The sequence below is a fragment of the Prinia subflava genome (assembly GCF_021018805.1).
Source record: "Prinia subflava isolate CZ2003 ecotype Zambia chromosome W unlocalized genomic scaffold, Cam_Psub_1.2 scaffold_22_NEW, whole genome shotgun sequence".
Lineage (NCBI taxonomy): Eukaryota > Metazoa > Chordata > Aves > Passeriformes > Cisticolidae > Prinia > Prinia subflava.
The window spans coordinates 6,397,353-6,416,503 of record NW_026960606.1 but is presented as its reverse complement, the minus strand read 5'-3'; the positions used below and the strand labels follow the sequence as shown (position 1 = coordinate 6,416,503).

Genomic DNA, 19,151 nt, shown 5'->3' with positions numbered 1-19,151 from the left:
CATGAGGTGGTTTTTCATACGGTGCAGGCACAGGTATCTAACTCTGAGAGGTGCTTGTGAGTAGCAGTGCATTTTAGTGACAACTGTTGTAAGAGTTCATGTCTGAATTTCTGTAAGTCTGATGTTTCATCTTGTTAAATGTAACTGTTACAGGGTGCTGTGGTTGTGGAAGTTGAATCACTGAGGTGTTCAGTGCTTTGGTGTTCAGCTGGAAGTACTGAAGGTGCTACTGAAGTTTAGTTGATGCAGCTGGTTGTTCAGCTGCACTGGTCACAGAAAGCAGTAGAAAACGGTTGTATTTTAGGAGCATTTTTGTGGATACAGTTTGCAGGGATGGACAGCTCTGTCTGGTGTGAGAGAACAGGTTTCCTGCTGTTCAGAGCCTTGGACACGGAGCACCTGGCTGTAATGGTGAGATTTTGTTTTGGCTGGAAAGGCCCAGGGAAGGACAGTCATACCTGCCAAGGTACCTGACACTGAGGAGCCTTGGCTGGGTCTGTGCTTCAGCACCAGAATCATCCATCAGCACGTGGGAACCTCAGAACACATTTCATTTACCACCTTCTTGGTTTTTGTTCACTTTAAAGGAAGCAGTTGATGGTTTGGGAGGGATGATTAGGTTCCTAGATAAATATCGCAACTCTGCTTTTATCTTCTCAAAAAGTATCTTCCTAGAATTAATTGTTCTTAATTAAATTTGCATTAAATATTCTGACATGTTCCCAGTTACCTTCGGTGTCCTGTTTGCTGCGAAATAAACTTTGATTTTGCTGTCATCAAGACTTTTTGAAAAGTTTAGAAATTATATTCAGATTTAAGATGCCTTCTTATTGTGTAATTATCAACAGATTACTTCACCTAAGTCCTGACAGACATATTTTTAAGTATGACTGACTGATGGACAGATTGGGAATTGCTGAATTAATGGGCACATTTCAAAGCCTTGGCAGGGCTAAGCAGTAATTACATCTGCTTAAAAACTTGATAAGTTTTTGGAAGTAGCCCAGTAAAGCCATCACTGGATTTCTTGAGTTTTAATATCTTACCCTACACACTTTCATGGCTTTCTTATAGGGTACACTCCAAAAGTTGATACAGCCGAATACACACAGCCAGAAAAAAATCCATGGATTAAAGCTTGAAATGCATTTCAGATCTGCCCTTTAGATTTTTAGATGAGTGTAATGATTTGGGGGGCTAATTAAAAATCTTGTTCCCTTTTTTATAGTTAAGAATTTCATTTGGGAGTAATAAGGGAGCACAGAAAGTGCCCACACTTGCATGGCCTCTAAATAACATTATCTACTGCCAATACAAAGAACAGAATTTGGTGTTAAATGGGTCATAATCCTGACCCAGAGCAGTTTTATGGTTTTCTGACAGGAAAGTGACACTTGACCAGGAATGAGACCTGGGTAATCTCTTCCTGACCTACCTGCTGTGAGGTTCTCAGTTTATCAAATCTGATAAAAATTGTTTTCGACCTAATCTTGTCTCCCTGGGACACTCAAAGGTTTATAGCATGAAAATGTTGACAGAAAAAGTTGTAGGCTGAAATGATTTTGCAGAAGATATTCTGTGTAGGCCAAAAATGTGACCATTTTTCCCAATATCAGTGTGAGATTGGGATATTGGTAAAACAGTCTGGAACATCTGAAAACACAGGGATTAGGAGTGCTGGCAAAAAGGCCTGTGTTGATTTGGGAGTCATGAGGTTCTGTAAGGTCCAAAAATTTTCAAAGGCCCTGTATGTGCTGGACACTCACAAGAAGTTGGAGGTGAGAAGTACTTTGGAACTACCAGTGCTGAAATAGCAATGCACGGAATACTTTTTTCTTTGCAGCTGTTGTTATGCTTAATATTCCCAAAAGGATGAAAAATGTGTTTAAAAATAATTTGAGAATAAAATTGGCCAGTGAAGATGGTATTGCTTTTTACAATTGGAGTTCAATTTTTCAGGACTGTATCACAAGGAAAAGTAAAATGACAGACATAGATTGAAACAGTGTGGTTGTGGAATTTGAAGGTAGCTCTGACAGAGAGGATTTCATTAAGCTCAACCAGACAGATTTAAGGCTGATGAAATGAATTTGAAACCAAATGAAAAGAAACTGTCACCGAATTGAACAGTGATTACTTTCTGGAGATCTTTCAGTACCTAAAACCAAGACACTGATTTAATCACTACAGATATGTCTTCAATGAAAAAAAAAAAAAAAAGACCAAAAAAACCAAAAGAAAAAAAAAAAAACCCAAAAAACTGAACAACAGATTTGGGGGTTTTGTTCTTGTCTTGGGTTGTAATATCTAACTAAAAATGTGTATTCTATTTGCCATCTGTTGAAACCAGTTGGGGAGGTGTTTTTCTTTATCTCTTTTATAACCCATTCCTCATAATTCTGGGGTGGAGGGGGCAGGTGCCTTCTGTTAATGGGCCAGCTGTTAAAACCAGGGGAGCATTGTTCCTTATCTCTTCCATGACCCATCCTCCCTCCAGGAGGATATCTGCTGTTAATGGGCCACTAAGGCTCACCACATGACTGATAAAATTAAATCATCCGTTGTAAGATGCTCCACCCAGTGGGAGGAGCCAAGCATTCCTACCTGGATAAAATCTGAGATTCAGAACAGCAGAGCATTCCTCTTTTCCACTGGATTCTCAGAAGAAGACTGGACTCATCTCACTGCCACTACAGGATCATCTCTACTCCAACAGAACCACATCTGTCACTCCAAGAGGACTTATTTGGACTGCTTCCAACACCCTGGCTGACAGGGTGTCAGGTCGTATTCCTGACTCCGTCAGGGTTTTCTAGGACTTTTGTTTGTTTGCTCACTTGGTTTTTTTTTTTTGGGTTTTTTTTGGGGTTTTTTTTGGTTTTGTTTTTTTGGGGGGTTTTTTTGTTTGTTCGTTTTTGTTGGGTTTTTTTTTGTATTTCTGCATTTGCATTTTTAAAATTCCTAGTAAAGAACTGTTATTCCTGCTCCCATATTTTTGCCTGAAAGCTCCTAATTGAAAATTTTTTATAATTTGGAGGGAGGGTTTTTACATTCTCCATTCCAAGGGAAACTCCAGTTTTCCCTAACACGTATCTGTCTTGCCAAACCAAGACAGTTATGAAGAAGAGAAATGGACAGAGAGGCTTATTGCTAGAATACTTTTGGCTTTAAGAGTTGTGTCGCAGGTGCCTTTCAGAACGCGGTCCCGCCCTGCCCAGGCTAGCTCAGGCACCGCAGCAAGCAGCAGGTACGGCTGGTGAGCAGCACAAGCCAAGCCAATCCAGTGGGTCTTGGTTGCGAATGAAACATCGAGGACACAGGTGGCAAGGGGCAGACGATGGCGGAGAATAAAGGAAGGAGCCGGCCGAGTAAGTCCAAGGGGGTTTATTTGAGGGGTCAGGTGGAGCCTCCCCACCTGCCAAGAACTTGCTCAGACCGAGCCGCTTTTGGTTTTTTCAGACCCCCTTTTATGGGGGGGGGGGCGGTACAGAGGGTGGTGAGGAGGGTACAACCAATTGGGTTCAGTACAGGAGAGGCTAGGAAGGTCACGGACACAAATGAGGACCACACATAAGGGAGGGGAGGGGTTTTTCCCTGAACCTAGCCAATCACTCAAAGCCCCTCAAAGAACTTTATAGCTCTGAGGCAGGGCTCTGAGGTGACAGACAGGCTCCAGGGAGGAGAGGGGAAAGGATTGACACCTAACAGTTACTGGGGGAGTGTGGATGCATGGCTGGAAAAGCAGGGACATGTGCACAATCCTGCTTTTAGCCTAAAGGATGAGTAGAAGCTCAAAGTCCTTCAACTGTTCTTTAGATGGGATAAGGAGGAAGTAAGGTTTGGAGCAATAGCTGTAACAGGATGCTAGACAGGATGCATTGACCATAAGTAGGAGAAGGCTCAGCATCCAGCCGCGTGGACAGAGCTTCTAAGCCAATTATGTGTACTGCAAGGACGTGTGAACACTGTGGTTTAACCAATGGTGTTCAGAGTTAGATGCATGATCTGCTTAGCACAGTATAAATGTATGCCAAATAGCTGAATAAACGAGCAAGATTTTTAACTCATATTGAGTGCTGTCTTGACTCTGGCTGATCTCTGGAAACATTTCTGGCACCCAAAACCCTTAGAAGGGGAAATGGGAACTCTAAAATCTGCGGATAATTAAGAGGCAGACGGAGAGCGGGGATCAGAGCGGGAAGGCGTCTCAACAAGGGAGATAGCAGGATTTCTGACTACGAGCTCAAGTCAGACCCGCATAGAGGTAAGACCGCTAACCCTGAAGAATGGAGTGGGAGGCGGCCCTCAGTCTGTTGCAATGTATCCTTGCCAAGCAAGGGATGAACACCGAGGAGAGACAGCTCAAAGAGCTTTTAAAATGGGCTAAAGAACATGGATATATGAAAGACGTATCTCTGATCTTTAGCCCTGAAGAATGGAGGGAGGTGTGTGATGCCCTATGGGAGAAGACGATTGAAGGCAGTAAATCAACTAAAAAGCTGGGGAGCTTATGGCGCAGTATAATCAACACATTACTGCAGATGAAAGCAGAATGTAAGGTCGCTCTGGCGGCTACAGAGGTGCTACGCCCTCCAGCCCCCCCCATCTTCCCCCCAACCCCCCCATGCCCTGGAGCAACGACTTCTCGGATCGGAAGATTTTTTGGCACTGATCATATGCGATTGATAAGAGGACTGCAATAGCAGCCAAAAAACTCTGCTGTGGAAGTAACAAAAGACAAAGTGGCTGCCCAGGAACCAGGTGGTTCTACTCACCAAGACACAGTCCATGAACCTGTGCCAAGTCATGATGTAACAGAGCAAAACAAAGCGGCTCGCCGGCCACAAGCTCATCCTCCGCTCCCAACTAGTGGACAAACAATGCCTTGTCTCCCCTGCTCACATGGATCATCATCTGTCAGTGGGCATGCATCACCCTCTTCACCCTTTCCTCCTATGGAGGCTGCAAAGAATCCACCTGGTGTAGAATCAAATCAATCAAGTGAAACTGAGCAATTCATGAAGGAAGTGCTGAAGAAATTAGAAGAGCTTGCACAACAGAAGAGTGCCATAAGCCAAGCAATCAATTCAGCTGGGAGAGACAAGGGTCTCCCACAGAAACAATGGGAAGCAGAACACAAAATGACAAAGCATATTCATGTTAAAAAACCACCTCTGATGAATCCTAATCACTTTAGCAGACCAATGGCTCCGCCCATCGGACCACTGCAAGAACCTGTGCTTATCTCCTCATCAGAAGGAATTGTGGTAAACCCTAAACAAGCAGGAAATAGATGGTCGGGTGTCATCCGTAATGTGATCTTGGAAGGGGAATGGCAAGCAGCCTCTGCAGTCGCTTTCCCTGTAGCGCTGCAGCAAACGCAAACCGGACTAGCTGCAGAATGGAAACCATATGATTGGAAGCTTTTACAACAAGCAAAGAACGCTGTTACCCAATATGGACTGCATTCAGAAGCTGCAAAAATCATTATCCATTATTTGTTCACCTCAAATATCCTGTGCCCAAATGATTGCATGAACATTGCAAGGTTGTTATGGACACCATCACAGTACTTGTTATGGGAGAGAGAATGGGAACGACAAGCTCAAAGAGAGGGACAGAAGCCACGACAAGTGCGGGATCCCTTGTATGCAGTCCAAGTGGAACAGCTGACTGGAAGAGGAGCTTATGCAGATACCAATGTACAGCTCACATTCCCCATACAGATGCATCATGCTGCTGCCGCCACAGCCAAAAAAGCAATGCTGTCCATCCATCACGACCAACAAGAACCATCATTTACAAATGTTAAGCAAGGCCAAACAGAGAGTTTTTCCAATTTTGTAAATCGGCTGCATGAGGCATTAGAACGTCATCCTGACTTAACTACTGGGATGCGCAGTAACATGTTTTAAATTTTGGCCTTTGATAATGGTAATTCCAAAACAAAGATGATTTTTTCGATGCTTCCGAATGGTGCCTCAGTAGACAAAATGGTGGAAAAAATGACTAAGCAAGACTTGAGTCAAAATGCTGCACTCACTGCCGAGGCAGTGAAACGTGATGTACAAGGCCAGAGGCAAATATTGGCAGCCGCATTGAAGCAACAGGAAAAGAGAGTGAAGGAAAGCTGGGTTGCAAATTGCACCCAAGAAGATTCAACAGAAGAGCCCTTGGAAATATTTGAGTTGGCTCATAACTGATGGCGATAATCACTCAGCAAAAAGTCACCATTAAAACTCAAATTTCCACGCTCAAAGATGTGAAAATGCTACTTGGTGATCTACAGTGGGTTTGAACTCTAGTTGGCCTTATAAACGATGAATTGTACCCACTCTTGGCACTATTCAGAGATACTGATTCAAATCAATGTACAGAACTTACTCGAGCAGAAAGACTGTATTAACCACCTTGGTCATCTTATTTCCACTTGATGGGCTTCACGTCATTTGTTTGTGGTGACACGACCCACCATTGTGTTTGCTGTGCTTTGTCAATGGCAAAAGAAAAACAGGGAAAAGGGAGGCCTAAGACAACTGGTGATGCCATTGACAAGCTGAACGTCAGACCTAACCTGGTGTATTTACGTTGTTTGCGACAATCTTGTCGTGAATGTGGTAGTTGTGATTGGTGGGCAAAGATTAAGTGTGGAGATTACCAGTGAATTATTTTGATCCATAGGAGTCGCCTCAGTTTCATTGCCTGTTGTATTAGCTGTAATGGTAATTTTTGCCCTGGAAATCCTTGGGCAGCATTAAGAGAGTATTTAGGAGATGTGCAGCTAGACAATTTCAGTTTGGAGGGTTTGTTTGAAAACAAAGGAGCCAGGCGGAGAGCCTGGATCATTTGGCTCATCCAGCAAACTTTGAAACGTGTGGTTACCCTTAGGAATACACATATTTTTGCACAGCAGTGTAGTAGGGGAGTGAGAGTCCCTATTCAACATGGGGTTCCTGAAGATAGCTGGGAAAGGATGTGCCGATATTGGCAGCGGCGCCGTAATGGTCATCACAATCACCATTCTAGCCACACTACACAAGGTTGATACTGTCACAGCAGACCTCGGTAAAGCCTTATTTGACCCCAGAGAAAATATTTGGGTAACACTGGCACGAAGCCTGAATACTACCTCCTTTTGTGCCAGTCTGGCCGTCCCAATGTCACCATTTGTGACATGCTTAGTAGGTGTTCTGATAAATGACTCCAACATAAATTTGTTGACTGAGACCCCCATAGATTTTTGTAGCAGTGAGGTAAACTATTATGAAAATGGATTGGTGATTAGCTTTACCTCTATTACTGGAAAATGTTTGTATGGAATCAATTCATGGATCCCTACACTACCCTTTTATCCAGGCGATCCTCAGGAGACTGAAATTCTTGGGACACTTACTGCTCCTTCATGTTTTTATTTCAATGCATCAGCATATGGGTGGCCATTGGGGATAAAGGGTGACAATGGTATAAGGCCTACTTTTATTACAGGGTCAAATGGATGGAATAATGAATCTTTATGGTGCTCAGAGCTGACTCAGAATAAAACAGCCCCAGCGTCATCGATTTACCCTAGGCAATTACCAGCTGGCCTATTTTTAATATGTGGCAATCATGCCTGGGCTGGGATACCTCCAGCACCTGTTGGTGGGCCATGTACAATTGGACAAATAAGCATGGCAATGTCACACCATCATCCTAATGTCAGTCACCTGAAGGTTAAAACACAATATAGCCGAACAAAACACACAGCCACTATATCCCTTGGAGAAAACTGTAATGATGAGGTAAAGTTACAGAGTAAATGGCAAGTTGTTTTGTCAGCATTGTTTCTCCCTGGAGCTACTGCTGGCAATGCCTATAACAATTTAGAAAAGTTAGCTTACTGGGTTGTTAAACAGGCTAATGCTACTGCTAATTTTTTATCCTTATTAGCTAAAGATTTATCTTGTGTTCAGCATGCAATGTTACAGAACCGCGCTGTGACTGACTTCCTGTTATTAGCTCATAGTCATGGTTGTGAAGACTTTGATGGAATGTGTTGCATGGACCTTGAGGATCATTCTGAGTCCATCCACAAGAAAATACAGAACTTCTAGCAACATGTTAACAAGATTCAGCAAGATGTAGGATTCTTTGGATTAGAGTTATTATATGATTGGTTGGTCCTTGGTAGGTAGATAAGGGGATTAGTGAAAACAGGGATTGTTGTGTTATTAGTGGTTTTCTTGGGAATGTGTTTGGTTGTTTGGTTACATGTGTGTGTAGAGTGTTTGCAAAGGTAACAGAACAGGCATGGATCGTGCAAAAAGAAAACGGGGGAATTGTGGATGCATGGCTGGAAAAGCAGGGACATGTGCACAATCCTGCTTTTAGCCTAAAGGATGAGTAGAAGCTCAAAGTCCTTCAACTGTTCTTTAGATGGGATAAGGAGGAAGTAAGGTTTGGAGCAATAACTATAACAGGATGCTAGAACGGATGCAATGACCGTAATTTGGAGAAGGCTCACAGCATCCAGCCGCATGGACAGAGCTTCTAAGCCAATTATGTGTACTGCAAGGACGTGTGAACACTGTGGTTTAACCAATGATGTTCAGAGTTAGGTGCATGATATGCTTAGCACAGTATAAATGTATGTCAAATAGCTGAATAAAGGAGCAAGATTTTTAAATCCTATTGAGTGTTGTCTTGACTCTGGCTGATCTTCAGCAACAGGGGAGTTCCAGGGGCAACTAACAGGAAGGCAAAATGGGGGGTATAAGGAATAAACCATCTTACAAAGAACTTAGAAAAACTTTTAAAATATAAAGAACTCCTTATCACACAACTACAGAGTTGCCTTAAAAAATGCCTGAAGTTAATGATGGGTGAGTAGCAGCATTTTCAGAAAAAATGAAGCTGAGCTTATCACTTGCTTTTTTCTTTCAAATAAATGAAACTTAACAGAAATTTAAACAGATACATTTTACTTACAGACCTGTATGTGATGGTAAGTCACCTTCCTGTGGGTCTGGGGGGGGAGGGGGGTGTCTATCATTGACAGCAGGTCAATGTATTACTTGGGTTGATTTTCCCTGTTTCTTCAAGGTACCTGTGATTTATCTCCTAAATTCACCTGATTTCTGCTTAGTTGAACATGAGTGTAATTTATGCACTGCTAAATAACTTCTCTCAAATAACCTGCTCAGACTGGTAAATACCAGACTTAATTTATTTCACAGTAAATAACTGCCCAAATCCACGTGGAGCCCATCTTTATCTGTGCCCTCTCTTTCCCTGGACACTGCAGACACTCAGGCCTTTCTTTAACCCATATTGTGCTTTTAGCTGCACCTCTGAAAGCAGAGCTTGCTCCACACCTCTGCTGCGTGCTCTGAACTGAGTGGGTGAGGCAGCCCAGACTTCTTTTCCCTGTTTCTCCTGGCTGTGGTCAGAAATCCACCAGTTCTGTGCCTGTACCTGTTGAGCATCAGCTCTGGGGCTGCAGGTCCTTTCTCTCTTTCCCTTTTCTAATGCTGAGTACAATCTGTTCTGGGACAAGATCGACCTGAATGCAAACAAGATAAGGAAAAATTACCTTTCTGTCATTCAGTTTTCTCTGTTGGAGGGAAGGTCATGTGGGTAGTGGGTATGAGTGTCAAATGTAAAGCTTTTGGTAAAGTGTACAAATAATGTATTGGCATTTTGACAACTTCTGGGTGCTCTAATAATATTCCTATGACACTCATGTATCAAGTTACTCATAATTTAAAATAAAATACTCTTTCTCATATAAAATAAATAGAAAGTTGTATTTCCCTTCATATAAAAGAGGTGGGTTCCATTGCTGTTTCCTGTTGTCTCATTTTTCTTGGGAGTGTCTTTTCTTTCTTTTTTCCATATATTTTTCCCCTTATGTTTTATATACCTAAAAGAAATTACGTAAAATACATCTCTGAATATACTGTAAGCTCATCATACAAAAGATAGGATTGAAAATAAAAATTAAAATCAAAATGTGACATTTTTGCCTTATGGCTTGCACCTGTTTGGACAAAAAAGGCAATGAACAGAAATCTGAAAAACTGTGGTTAAACATGAATTTGAAGCATTAAGAAGGATTCAGTTTTTATGGATGTATTCACTTCTAATTGTTATGGCAACAAAGAATTTGAAAATTCACATTAATATGTTGCATGTCAGATATATATTTGCTGATCAAACATGCTGACAACTGTGTTACCAAATAAGAAAATTGTATGCTCAAAAATAAATACCTTTTTTTAACATTGCATGGCATTTAAAGGACTGAGTGTATCAGCACAGGTTTGCATGTCACATACTTGGTTTTTACTGTGAATCTGCTTCTGGCTTGCTGTAAATTTGTATATAATCTTTTTCTTACCCTATTGGCATAGATACTCCAGGGAAGAATGCAAATTTTCTTTTAAAATAGTTATTTTTTAGCTGTGCAGAGGGACTGTGGGTAGGATAAATCAAAGGTGTCTGTAGTGTAGGAGCACAAGCCCTGACTCGTTTCCAGTTCAGTTTCCTCCCAGGTGTAACAGGAACTTTTTAATTCTGCCCCTCAGCTCTCCCGTCTGGAGCTAACCACACTGCCCTTATAAAACACTTCACACCTGAGCAGTTTTAGGTAAGAAGTGTTCTAATTATTATTTTATTTTTAAGAGACTTCCTACTACGTAGGAAATGCAGTCCAGGTGGAGAGATAGAGCTGTTATCTGTGGGATACTGCAGGCTAAGGATGCATTTAATTTAACATCCACTTTTATTATACATTGTAAGCTCGGCTGTATTTTTTCTTTCTCTAAGAAGTGATAGGGAACATAAGAATACAGCAATGGTCTGTAGAGATAAGTGTATTGCAATTTATTCTTGTGTTGCTGACACTGAATACTGGAGCAGATTTACAAGTGGAATTTGCAGAGGGAAAAAGTTATTATTTTCCCCATCTGTAAGGAGAACTGGTGTAGTCATTTGGACTGTGTGACATAATTTAAATTTGGTTTTCCCTTCCATTGCAGATTTCTTGGGTTTCCTTAAGCAAGTCGCTTTTCTTCACAGGGAAGGTCTCCATCTGTAAATTAGGAATAATGGAATTTTCCTCTGGAACATGCAGTGGTTGTAGAGCTGGGCTCAGAGAACTGCTGGCACTCTGCTACTGCAGCCTCGGGGCCACGATGCTCTGAAAGGAAAGAGAAACTTCCAGAATTAACGAAATTAGCTGTGTTTAGACCATCTGTGCATAGGGCTGGGACTACCCAGGGCAGAGGAACATGGGGAGAGGGAAACTTTCAGATGAAGACTCAGTTTTTTCTTTTCATTCAGAATTCCCAACAAACTGTCTTTGGTCCAGTTTTTGTGGCCAGTGCCCTGATATGTGAAATTACAGCTACAAAATGTGTCCCTAAGCAAAAAATTCATGGAAAAGTATGTGTGTTTTTGGAGGAAGAATAGAGTGTAAATGTTCCATTTGTTGAAAAGGCATATGGAGAAAATTAAAACTCACTTGTTAAAATCAAATGCTCAACATTTCCTCCAAAAGTCCTTCATAAATCGCACATTTAACTTCTGAAATGCACCAAATAATACAACCCCAGATTCACAATAGTCAAAGCGAACAACTTGCACACTAAATAGTAATCAAATGTTATTCGAAAGAGCTGATATACAGTATATTAAATAACAAAGATGCTGACACAGCTTCAACTGTAGTAGTTCTAATTACTGCACTACACCATGCTATATTATATCACATGGCATAATTTAGTGTATCTTTGTTTGTCGGTATATTACTCATCATTTTGCAAATTACAACTCTTTTATAAGAAGTTAATTCATACTTGGACATAGTGCTAAAATGATGAAGTGTTTTCCTTTTTTCTCAATCACTGATCTTTCAAATTTTGCATTTAGCAGTATTAATCATGTTTATTAGCCAAGTACTGTCATAAAGAATGGAATTTCTCTGTTACTTACATATTCAATTAAAATGGTTTTTTGCTTGCTGCCTCTATCTGCTGCACTCCAGTAATCTGTTGTCCTAGTTTGAGGGGAAGTGAGTTTTTCAGGAAGCTGAGGTCAAACCAATCAGTGGTCAGGTTTGAATGTTGGCACCTTTAGTGGCCACTGAGGGGTTGGACACTCCTCTGAGGACACAAGGGGTTAAAAGCAAGGACTCCCAGAGAGACTTGCTCTTTTCTGGCTCCGCTTTCAGGAGAGGAGCATCTTTTCCCTCCTCCCCTGCCCAGCTGACCAGGCTGGGTGGGGAAGGGGGGCCAGGTGGCCAGGCTGAGGTAGGCCCGGGCCCCAGGGGGAGGGAAAGAGAGAGAACGGGACTGGACTTGAGCCAGCCCCATCCAGGATGGAGGGGTGGAGAACTTTGGAGGTGCCTTCCGTCCGTCCGTCCCTGTCCATCCGTCCGTCCGTGTCCCCCCCCTCGTCCCATCTTCCCCCTCCCCCCAGGGAGAAGGTGCTGAGCTGCTGCGTGTGGGAGTTGCCGGAGCGTGAGAGTGCCTGAGCCTCTGGCCTTGCTAGGCGACAGAAACTTTTAACTCTTTCTGAGGCAGAGGAAAACTTTTCCCAGACATTGATTCTCATGACTGGTGGTTTCAGAAGAGAAAGGGACAGCCTGGGACCGAGATGATAAAGCACGATAGAAAAGACCCCCAGATCAGCTAGAGATGAAGAATGGCTGTTGAGCTGTACTTTTCTTACATAATGTTAGCCATAGACAGACCCTAAACTCTCCTGAACATAAATAAGACTGTATTTGAGTGGATGCTTTTTGGCTCAAAACCAAAGACTTTGTGGCCTATTCTTGGAACCCTCAGCCCCAGGGGTAAATGTAGGGGAGACTGCTTGTCCCAATATGAGAAGATGGCTGGTTTTTAGTACTTGTCCAAACATCCTTAAAAGAGCCCTATATGCAGTTTTAGTCCATAGACAGTAGTGAGAGCACTAGACATAGAAAGAAGGGTGTCACCCTGGCAGACTTCTCCAGGCAGTGCCATGGGTGACATGAGAACATGGGAGAGTAGACCTGTGTTTCCTGTGGGGGGTCTGTAGTGCGAGAGAGACTCCTCTCTCCCTAGATAAATTGAAGACTTTTTTTTTAAGGGATGATGACTTTGATGGGGAACCCAGGGTTGTGGAAGGTTTAAGCAAGTAGATGAGGGTAATGTGTAAGTGTTAACTGTTGAGCATGTAAGGGATGGAAATTGGGGGGAGGAGAAGAAATGTTCTGGGAGGTTTTCATTTCTGTTTCTGGGTGTTTGGGTTTTCTTTTCTTTTCCATTGTCTGTTGTTATGTAGTTTAATAAAGTTTTCTTTCCATTTCAAGTTTCAAGCCTGCTCTGCTCTGTTCTTGACCACATCTCACAGTAGCTCATTAGGAAAAACATACACTCATGGGTGCACTGGCAATTGGTCAGTGCCAACCCATGACATCTGTTTACTTATTCTAATTGAGATCCTTGTTCATAAATTCAAAATAAAATCAATACTGCAGTTACATGTTTTTCTAACAATCTATATTCTGAGTGACAGTGTGGGGTGTACCTGAGAGGGAGGTGATCTTAAAATACCTTTTAACTCTAGAAATGTTCAGTCTAACTTTTTTTTAGGTGTTCTGTTTTGTGGACCAAATGTATTTTGGAATTCAATAACATGGTCTACTTAACCTGCTGTTTAAATGGAATTTGTTTTTCTAGTGTGTAATACTGCAAAAACTACAGTCTGTAAAATTGCTGCAGAAGACCAGACAGATTCGAGACACTAAGTGCTCAGTTTTCTAGATTTTGTGTTTGTTGTAGACAGTAATTACTATGCGTAATAGATATCTGGACTCCTAAGTTGGAATTCCTGAATATTGATTTCCAAGCACAGCCTGTGCCCGGCTCATTTAACCCACCAAATGAAAGGTTTCATGTGAGGCATCCCCAGGGTCAAGCCCAGCAGTGGAGGGGGAGCTACTGAAGCTCAAAGATAACCAAGCTCGAGGATAAACTGTAGTAAGCTATTCAGGGGTGAATTCCAGCTGGAATGTGGTGACACTGGAGGGAGGGAATGGCCAAGTGTCTCCAGGACTGACAGTGCAGAGGCCTGATGAGCAAAGGGTGGACTTAAATGAGTGTCTGGCAGGGACTGATGGCCTCATGTCCTGTGATAGCAGGAGATGGTGACTCAGTCTCTCAGATGTTCCTATTCTGATAATTCACTTAATCATGACTGATGTTTTCATCCTCAGCCATTTAGCTTTTCCTGTTTCCACAAACCAATGTTTTGAAAGTAGGTGATGCTGAAAGTGTCTAAAAATATTTTTTTGCCCAATGCTTATTAATTTATTTTTTGAAAAATTCATGTGCAGGTTCCAGGTGCTGTGCCTGTGCCAGGTGCTCAGCTGTGGTGAGGAGTGTTGGCTCATTGCTAACCAAGCAAAATATCTCTGAATAACAGTATACGCCACTCATGGTTTGTTGTGCCCTCTTTTTCAGGTGGGAGTGAATCCTACTGGGATAAAGACAAGCTCCAGTCTCCCATCATGACGGGATCCCAGCACAGCACTGGTCACTCCATGCTGCCAGGCCAGTCGAGCCTTAGGAGTGCACACCCACTCAGCCCTCTCCAGCAGAACCACCTGTTCACCAACAGTACGTACTGGGATCCCACTGGGAAAAAAGAGTGCCTGGAGCCCTGCTGGGAGCTGGGCTTGCCTTCCTTCCCAGCCTCAGGGAGGGGGGAAATTATGGGAGACATGTGAGTGATAGGAGGGTCAGTCCTTCCACTGCCAGCTGCACTTGTGTCTCATGTCCAAGCCACCCTCTGCAATCAGTCTGACTGTTCCTTCTTGGAACAGTCAGTCACTCACTACTGAGTTTGGGACTGTCAGTCTTTCACTGACATTTCCATGGCCTGGATTGAAAGGAAAAATAATCCTTAAAATCCAGTTGCTTAAAATTTTAGCTATGTGAAAAAATTCTCTTTCAGATGTAAATACTGACCTGCCAAATAAAATAGGAGAGCAAGGAATAAATGTAAAATGTTCAGTTAAAAGGTCATCCACTGAACCCAGCTATCCAAAACAACTGGAATAAAATGACACAAGTTGGATTTGGAACTTAGAGCTCCCTGAAAAGCCATCTCTTTCCCTTAAGAAGAAATGGAACTAATGGTGGGAAGCCATTAGTTCCAGTTCTTCGCACCCAAAGAGGGAAGGAAGGGAAGGAAAAAGTTTTCCAAGAAAGGTGTTTGGGATTAACATTATAAAAATTAGTGAGGAATAAATTTATTCCTATAGTTGATGATGGATGATGAATGAAAAGCTCATTATTTATGAACTCTTGTTGCTTGTTTAAGCTCTTCATCCTCCAAGTTCTGAAAGTTGATTTTTGGTGTTAGTTTTAGTGGATGAGTGACATTTCTGGCTACTTACACAATTTTTGGAGTAGTCAGTTCATTGCTACCTCTGTCAGGCCCCAGACTTGAGCAAATCAGAGCTATAGAAATGACTCCTACTAAATGAGTGTGCTTTGTTTGTGGGAAGGTGTGGACCTGGGAATTTTGGATAAAGTGTCAGTAAAAAATCACCAGGTCATAGTACTCAAATTCTCTGTAGTTTGTCCTTTCATTTTATCTTCTTGCATAATTCAATACCTGGATTTCTTTTACACACAGACATTTTGTGTTCTTCGCTCTTAGGGATATTTTCCAGTGCATTTTGTAGTAGGTGAATGTCTATAGGCTGTTAAAGGGTTTACTGGATGTCAGACATGCCCAGTGATTTGCAAGTGCAGGATATATTTTTTCCTCATAGTTCTCTGAAACGTTTGACTATTGTGTCTTAAAACTGGTGATGTGCTGTTAAATTGTTTGTAGTTTGCATTTAGTTTGTATGTCAATTGGACTTTAAGTAGACATACAACTCAATATGGCCAGATGGTGTCTGGGAGTTTTGGAACTCTATAGAGGATGAGGAAAGATTATTGGGCTGTTAAGGGAGATCTGCAAGGGAACAAAGGCTTGTAGATGCAGGCACTGGAGGGGATTGTCAGTGTGGTTTGAAGTGAAGGGAGATGTATGTGGCCCTTAGTTATTGCCTATCATAATATTGGTGTGGATCATCATATAAAATAGAGTGAGTCATGAGACATCACAGTTGTTGATCATGATATGCTCATGTTAAACAGGAATAGTATGGGAGCTAGGAATAGTCAATTCTGCCTTTCCTGGTGGGCACTGTGGTGTTTTTATATCACTGAGGTCAAATTCTGTAGGAATAACATATGTCAGTCAGTGGTGTTTTTTATTGTTAGTTCTGTCATAAATCAAAATGGTGACTGGCTTTCTCCTTTAAAATAGTTAGGATAAACCCAAAAGTTAAAAACTTTTTAACAATAAACAATCTCAATGGCATGTGGTAATGACTAGCTATATGTTTGTGTTATTTGATACTTGCACCTGAATTTTTTAATGAGGATTTCTAATCTAATTGTCATTTAGAAAAATGATAAGACGTTTTTGTCTGGCAGAATGAGCCCTGTTTTTATTTTCTGAAAAATTAATTTTGGATGCCCTATTGTAGCTGTCTTCAAGTAGTCCTGCTAAAGAACTCTTGAATGCACAATAACCTGAACAATTTTTTCAGTGAATTGATGTCTTGGTCTTGCTTTCCAGTGCAGTCATTACTAAATACAAGAAGTAATACACATGCTGAAATGGATATTAATGAAGTATGAGAATCCAATTCTTGCTAGTAGTAACTTCACCTTTTTGGCAATGTCAAGATCTACAAGTTGGTCCAAGTAAATTTCATACCTTCTTAAATTGGTTTATATCCATAGCAGAAGACAATTTAAAGTGAAATTTTGAAAATTAAAACCTCTGGCAACAATTTTAACCTCTCATAACATGTTGCAGTTCACAGACCTTCTGTACAATTGCTCAGTGGTGTCTGTAGTCCAAGCCACAGCCTCCTGGATTCAAGAAATGGTCAGAGTATAAGAATTTAGTGTGACATTGCTGAGAAGGGGTAATAGGAAGATGTCTTGGTAGGAGTGTATGATCAGATAAAGTTATTAATAAATATTCATCTGATATGCTGGAAAACATGCAAATTATATGCATGTTTTGTGGGATTTTTTCTTCTTTATTTCTCTTAACTAAAGATATCGCTGAACTGGCACAGTCATATATTTATTTTGTGTCACTCCCCAGCTGTATGTTCCTCTCCCCAACACAAACCAGCCTTTCCTGGGCTGCACAGAAAATTATCCCCTGTGGAACCTCAGAATTGCTAAGATTTGCTGCTGTTGGGTTTGAGTGATGGATGTTGCAGTGAGATGTGGCCCATACAGCCCTGCAGGGTGTCCCAGTGACACGGTGGATGTTGCAGTGGGCTGTGGGCGCTCAGGGTGCCTGGGTGACGTGTCCGTGCTCTCCGCAGGGATAGACCTGCCCTTCATGATGATGCCGCACCCCCTGCTCCCCGTCAGCCTCCCCCCGGCCTCGGTGGCCATGGCCATGAACCAGATGAGCCATCTCAACACCATCACCAACATGACAGCGGCAGCACAGATGCACAGCCCCCTTTCCAGGGCAGAGGCCTCCGTCATCAAGGTAGGGCATCCTCGTGCCTCACAGAGCATTTGCAGTGACACTCTCAGGGAAGAGAAGGACAAGGCAGGGAGTTCACACTGCTCCAGCTCACTCTGGCTGCTCCCAACACTGAGCAACACCTGCCACTGCAGCCAAGTTCAACTGCTCTGATCTGTCAGTAAGTCTGTAATGTAATTAAAAATGGACACCAACACTCACTGCAGGCTAGAGTAAGATCTGTGAAAGCTTAATAATTCTTAAAATGCTGTTTAAAGTCACACTTAAGAGAAAATGCTGTAGGACATGGCAAGAATTCTAGTGCACTACAAATCCAGAACAGGTAAATAGCAGAAGAAATCATCACAAGTACCTTAGTGAGGCTGAAGAACAAAACAGGAATTCTAGCAGTGCAAATCCAGAGCAGGTAAATACTTGAGAAAATTATCACAAGTACTTTAGAGTGAGTAGAGACTGGTAGGCAAACCTGAACTTCCTTCTGGTTGGTTAAAACCTGTTTGTATTTTGAAAGGCTTGTCGTAGCCTCTACCAAGTAGGTTGTTCAGAAAGGTTCTTGCTTGTTTGGAGAGCTGCTGTCCTGCCACACACTCAAAAATGCATTAAAGCAAGAAATTTTCAAAATAGAAGTGCGTAAGATCAGTGCATGTGAAGGATTGGTGTGATGGGATTCTCTAAAAGTGTGTCCACTTTTTACTGAGCAAATATTAAAGGTGTTATCAGTCTGACTTGTGTGTGTGTTTGCATGCACATGTGGGTTTCTTATGACAAAGTAAGATGTCAGCTTTGAAAGTTCACTAGTTTAGCCTATTTTTCTTTGGGTTTAAATATATGAGTCTACAGAGCTGTTCTGGAAAGTAAATGTCTTCAATATTTGTGTTCATTTACACTCATGTACTGCTGTCACTCTAGAATCTGACTTCTAAGTTGCTTTATTCTTACAACTCTCACTGCTGAACTTAACCTCTCATATCTTTATTGTAAAATCTTAATTAAAATGTGTCATTATTTTATCATTGAGAAAGTCACTGTTTCCAGCACTACAGTCCAGTTGTGAGAATACATTAGTGAGGGTTGTGTTGTACTTCCTTTTGTCACAGGCTGGTGCTTCAGGAGATTTTGTTTCTAAATCAAGCAGGGAAAGAAACTAGCAGTACTCAAGCATGTGTTTATTGTTAATGCCCATGTGTTCTGATAGCAACATCCTCTCAAGGGGGACAGCAAATGTCTCTTGTCATATCACTTCAGAAAAATAGAAAAATTCTACATCCCTCTGTTGTTGAGGTTCTGGACGGGTTTGTTTTCCTTCTGATTTTCTTTCTGGCCCTAAGCATCTCCAAAATTGCCTCAGGTTGTTTCTCTTTTTTACTGAGTCCACTTCCAGATTAGGGCAAATTTTGTTCTGAATGCTTTGGTTTTGTTGATTTTATTTTTTCTTGGATTCTAGTGAGGCTGGGGTGACATTGCCCATTAGGATCCCTACTTAGGATTAAGATGTGTAAAAACTCTTTATCAGCGTACCTGCACAGTTGTTGGCTGGGTGGGGA

The 19,151-nt window shown here is 41.9% G+C and overlaps 1 protein-coding gene across 3 annotated transcripts in view; it reads left to right on the top strand.

Moving 5' to 3' along the window:
* LOC134564924 (dachshund homolog 2-like) overlaps positions 1–19,151 on the top strand; it is a 443,903-nt gene that overhangs the window by 326,857 nt on the left and 97,895 nt on the right. For all 3 annotated transcript variants that reach the window (XM_063424219.1, XM_063424220.1, XM_063424222.1), the window contains exons 4-5: positions 14,490–14,645; positions 17,438–17,610. In XM_063424219.1, coding sequence (XP_063280289.1) covers positions 14,490–14,645; positions 17,438–17,610 — 329 coding nt within the window. The remainder of the gene's footprint in view (positions 1–14,489; positions 14,646–17,437; positions 17,611–19,151) is intronic.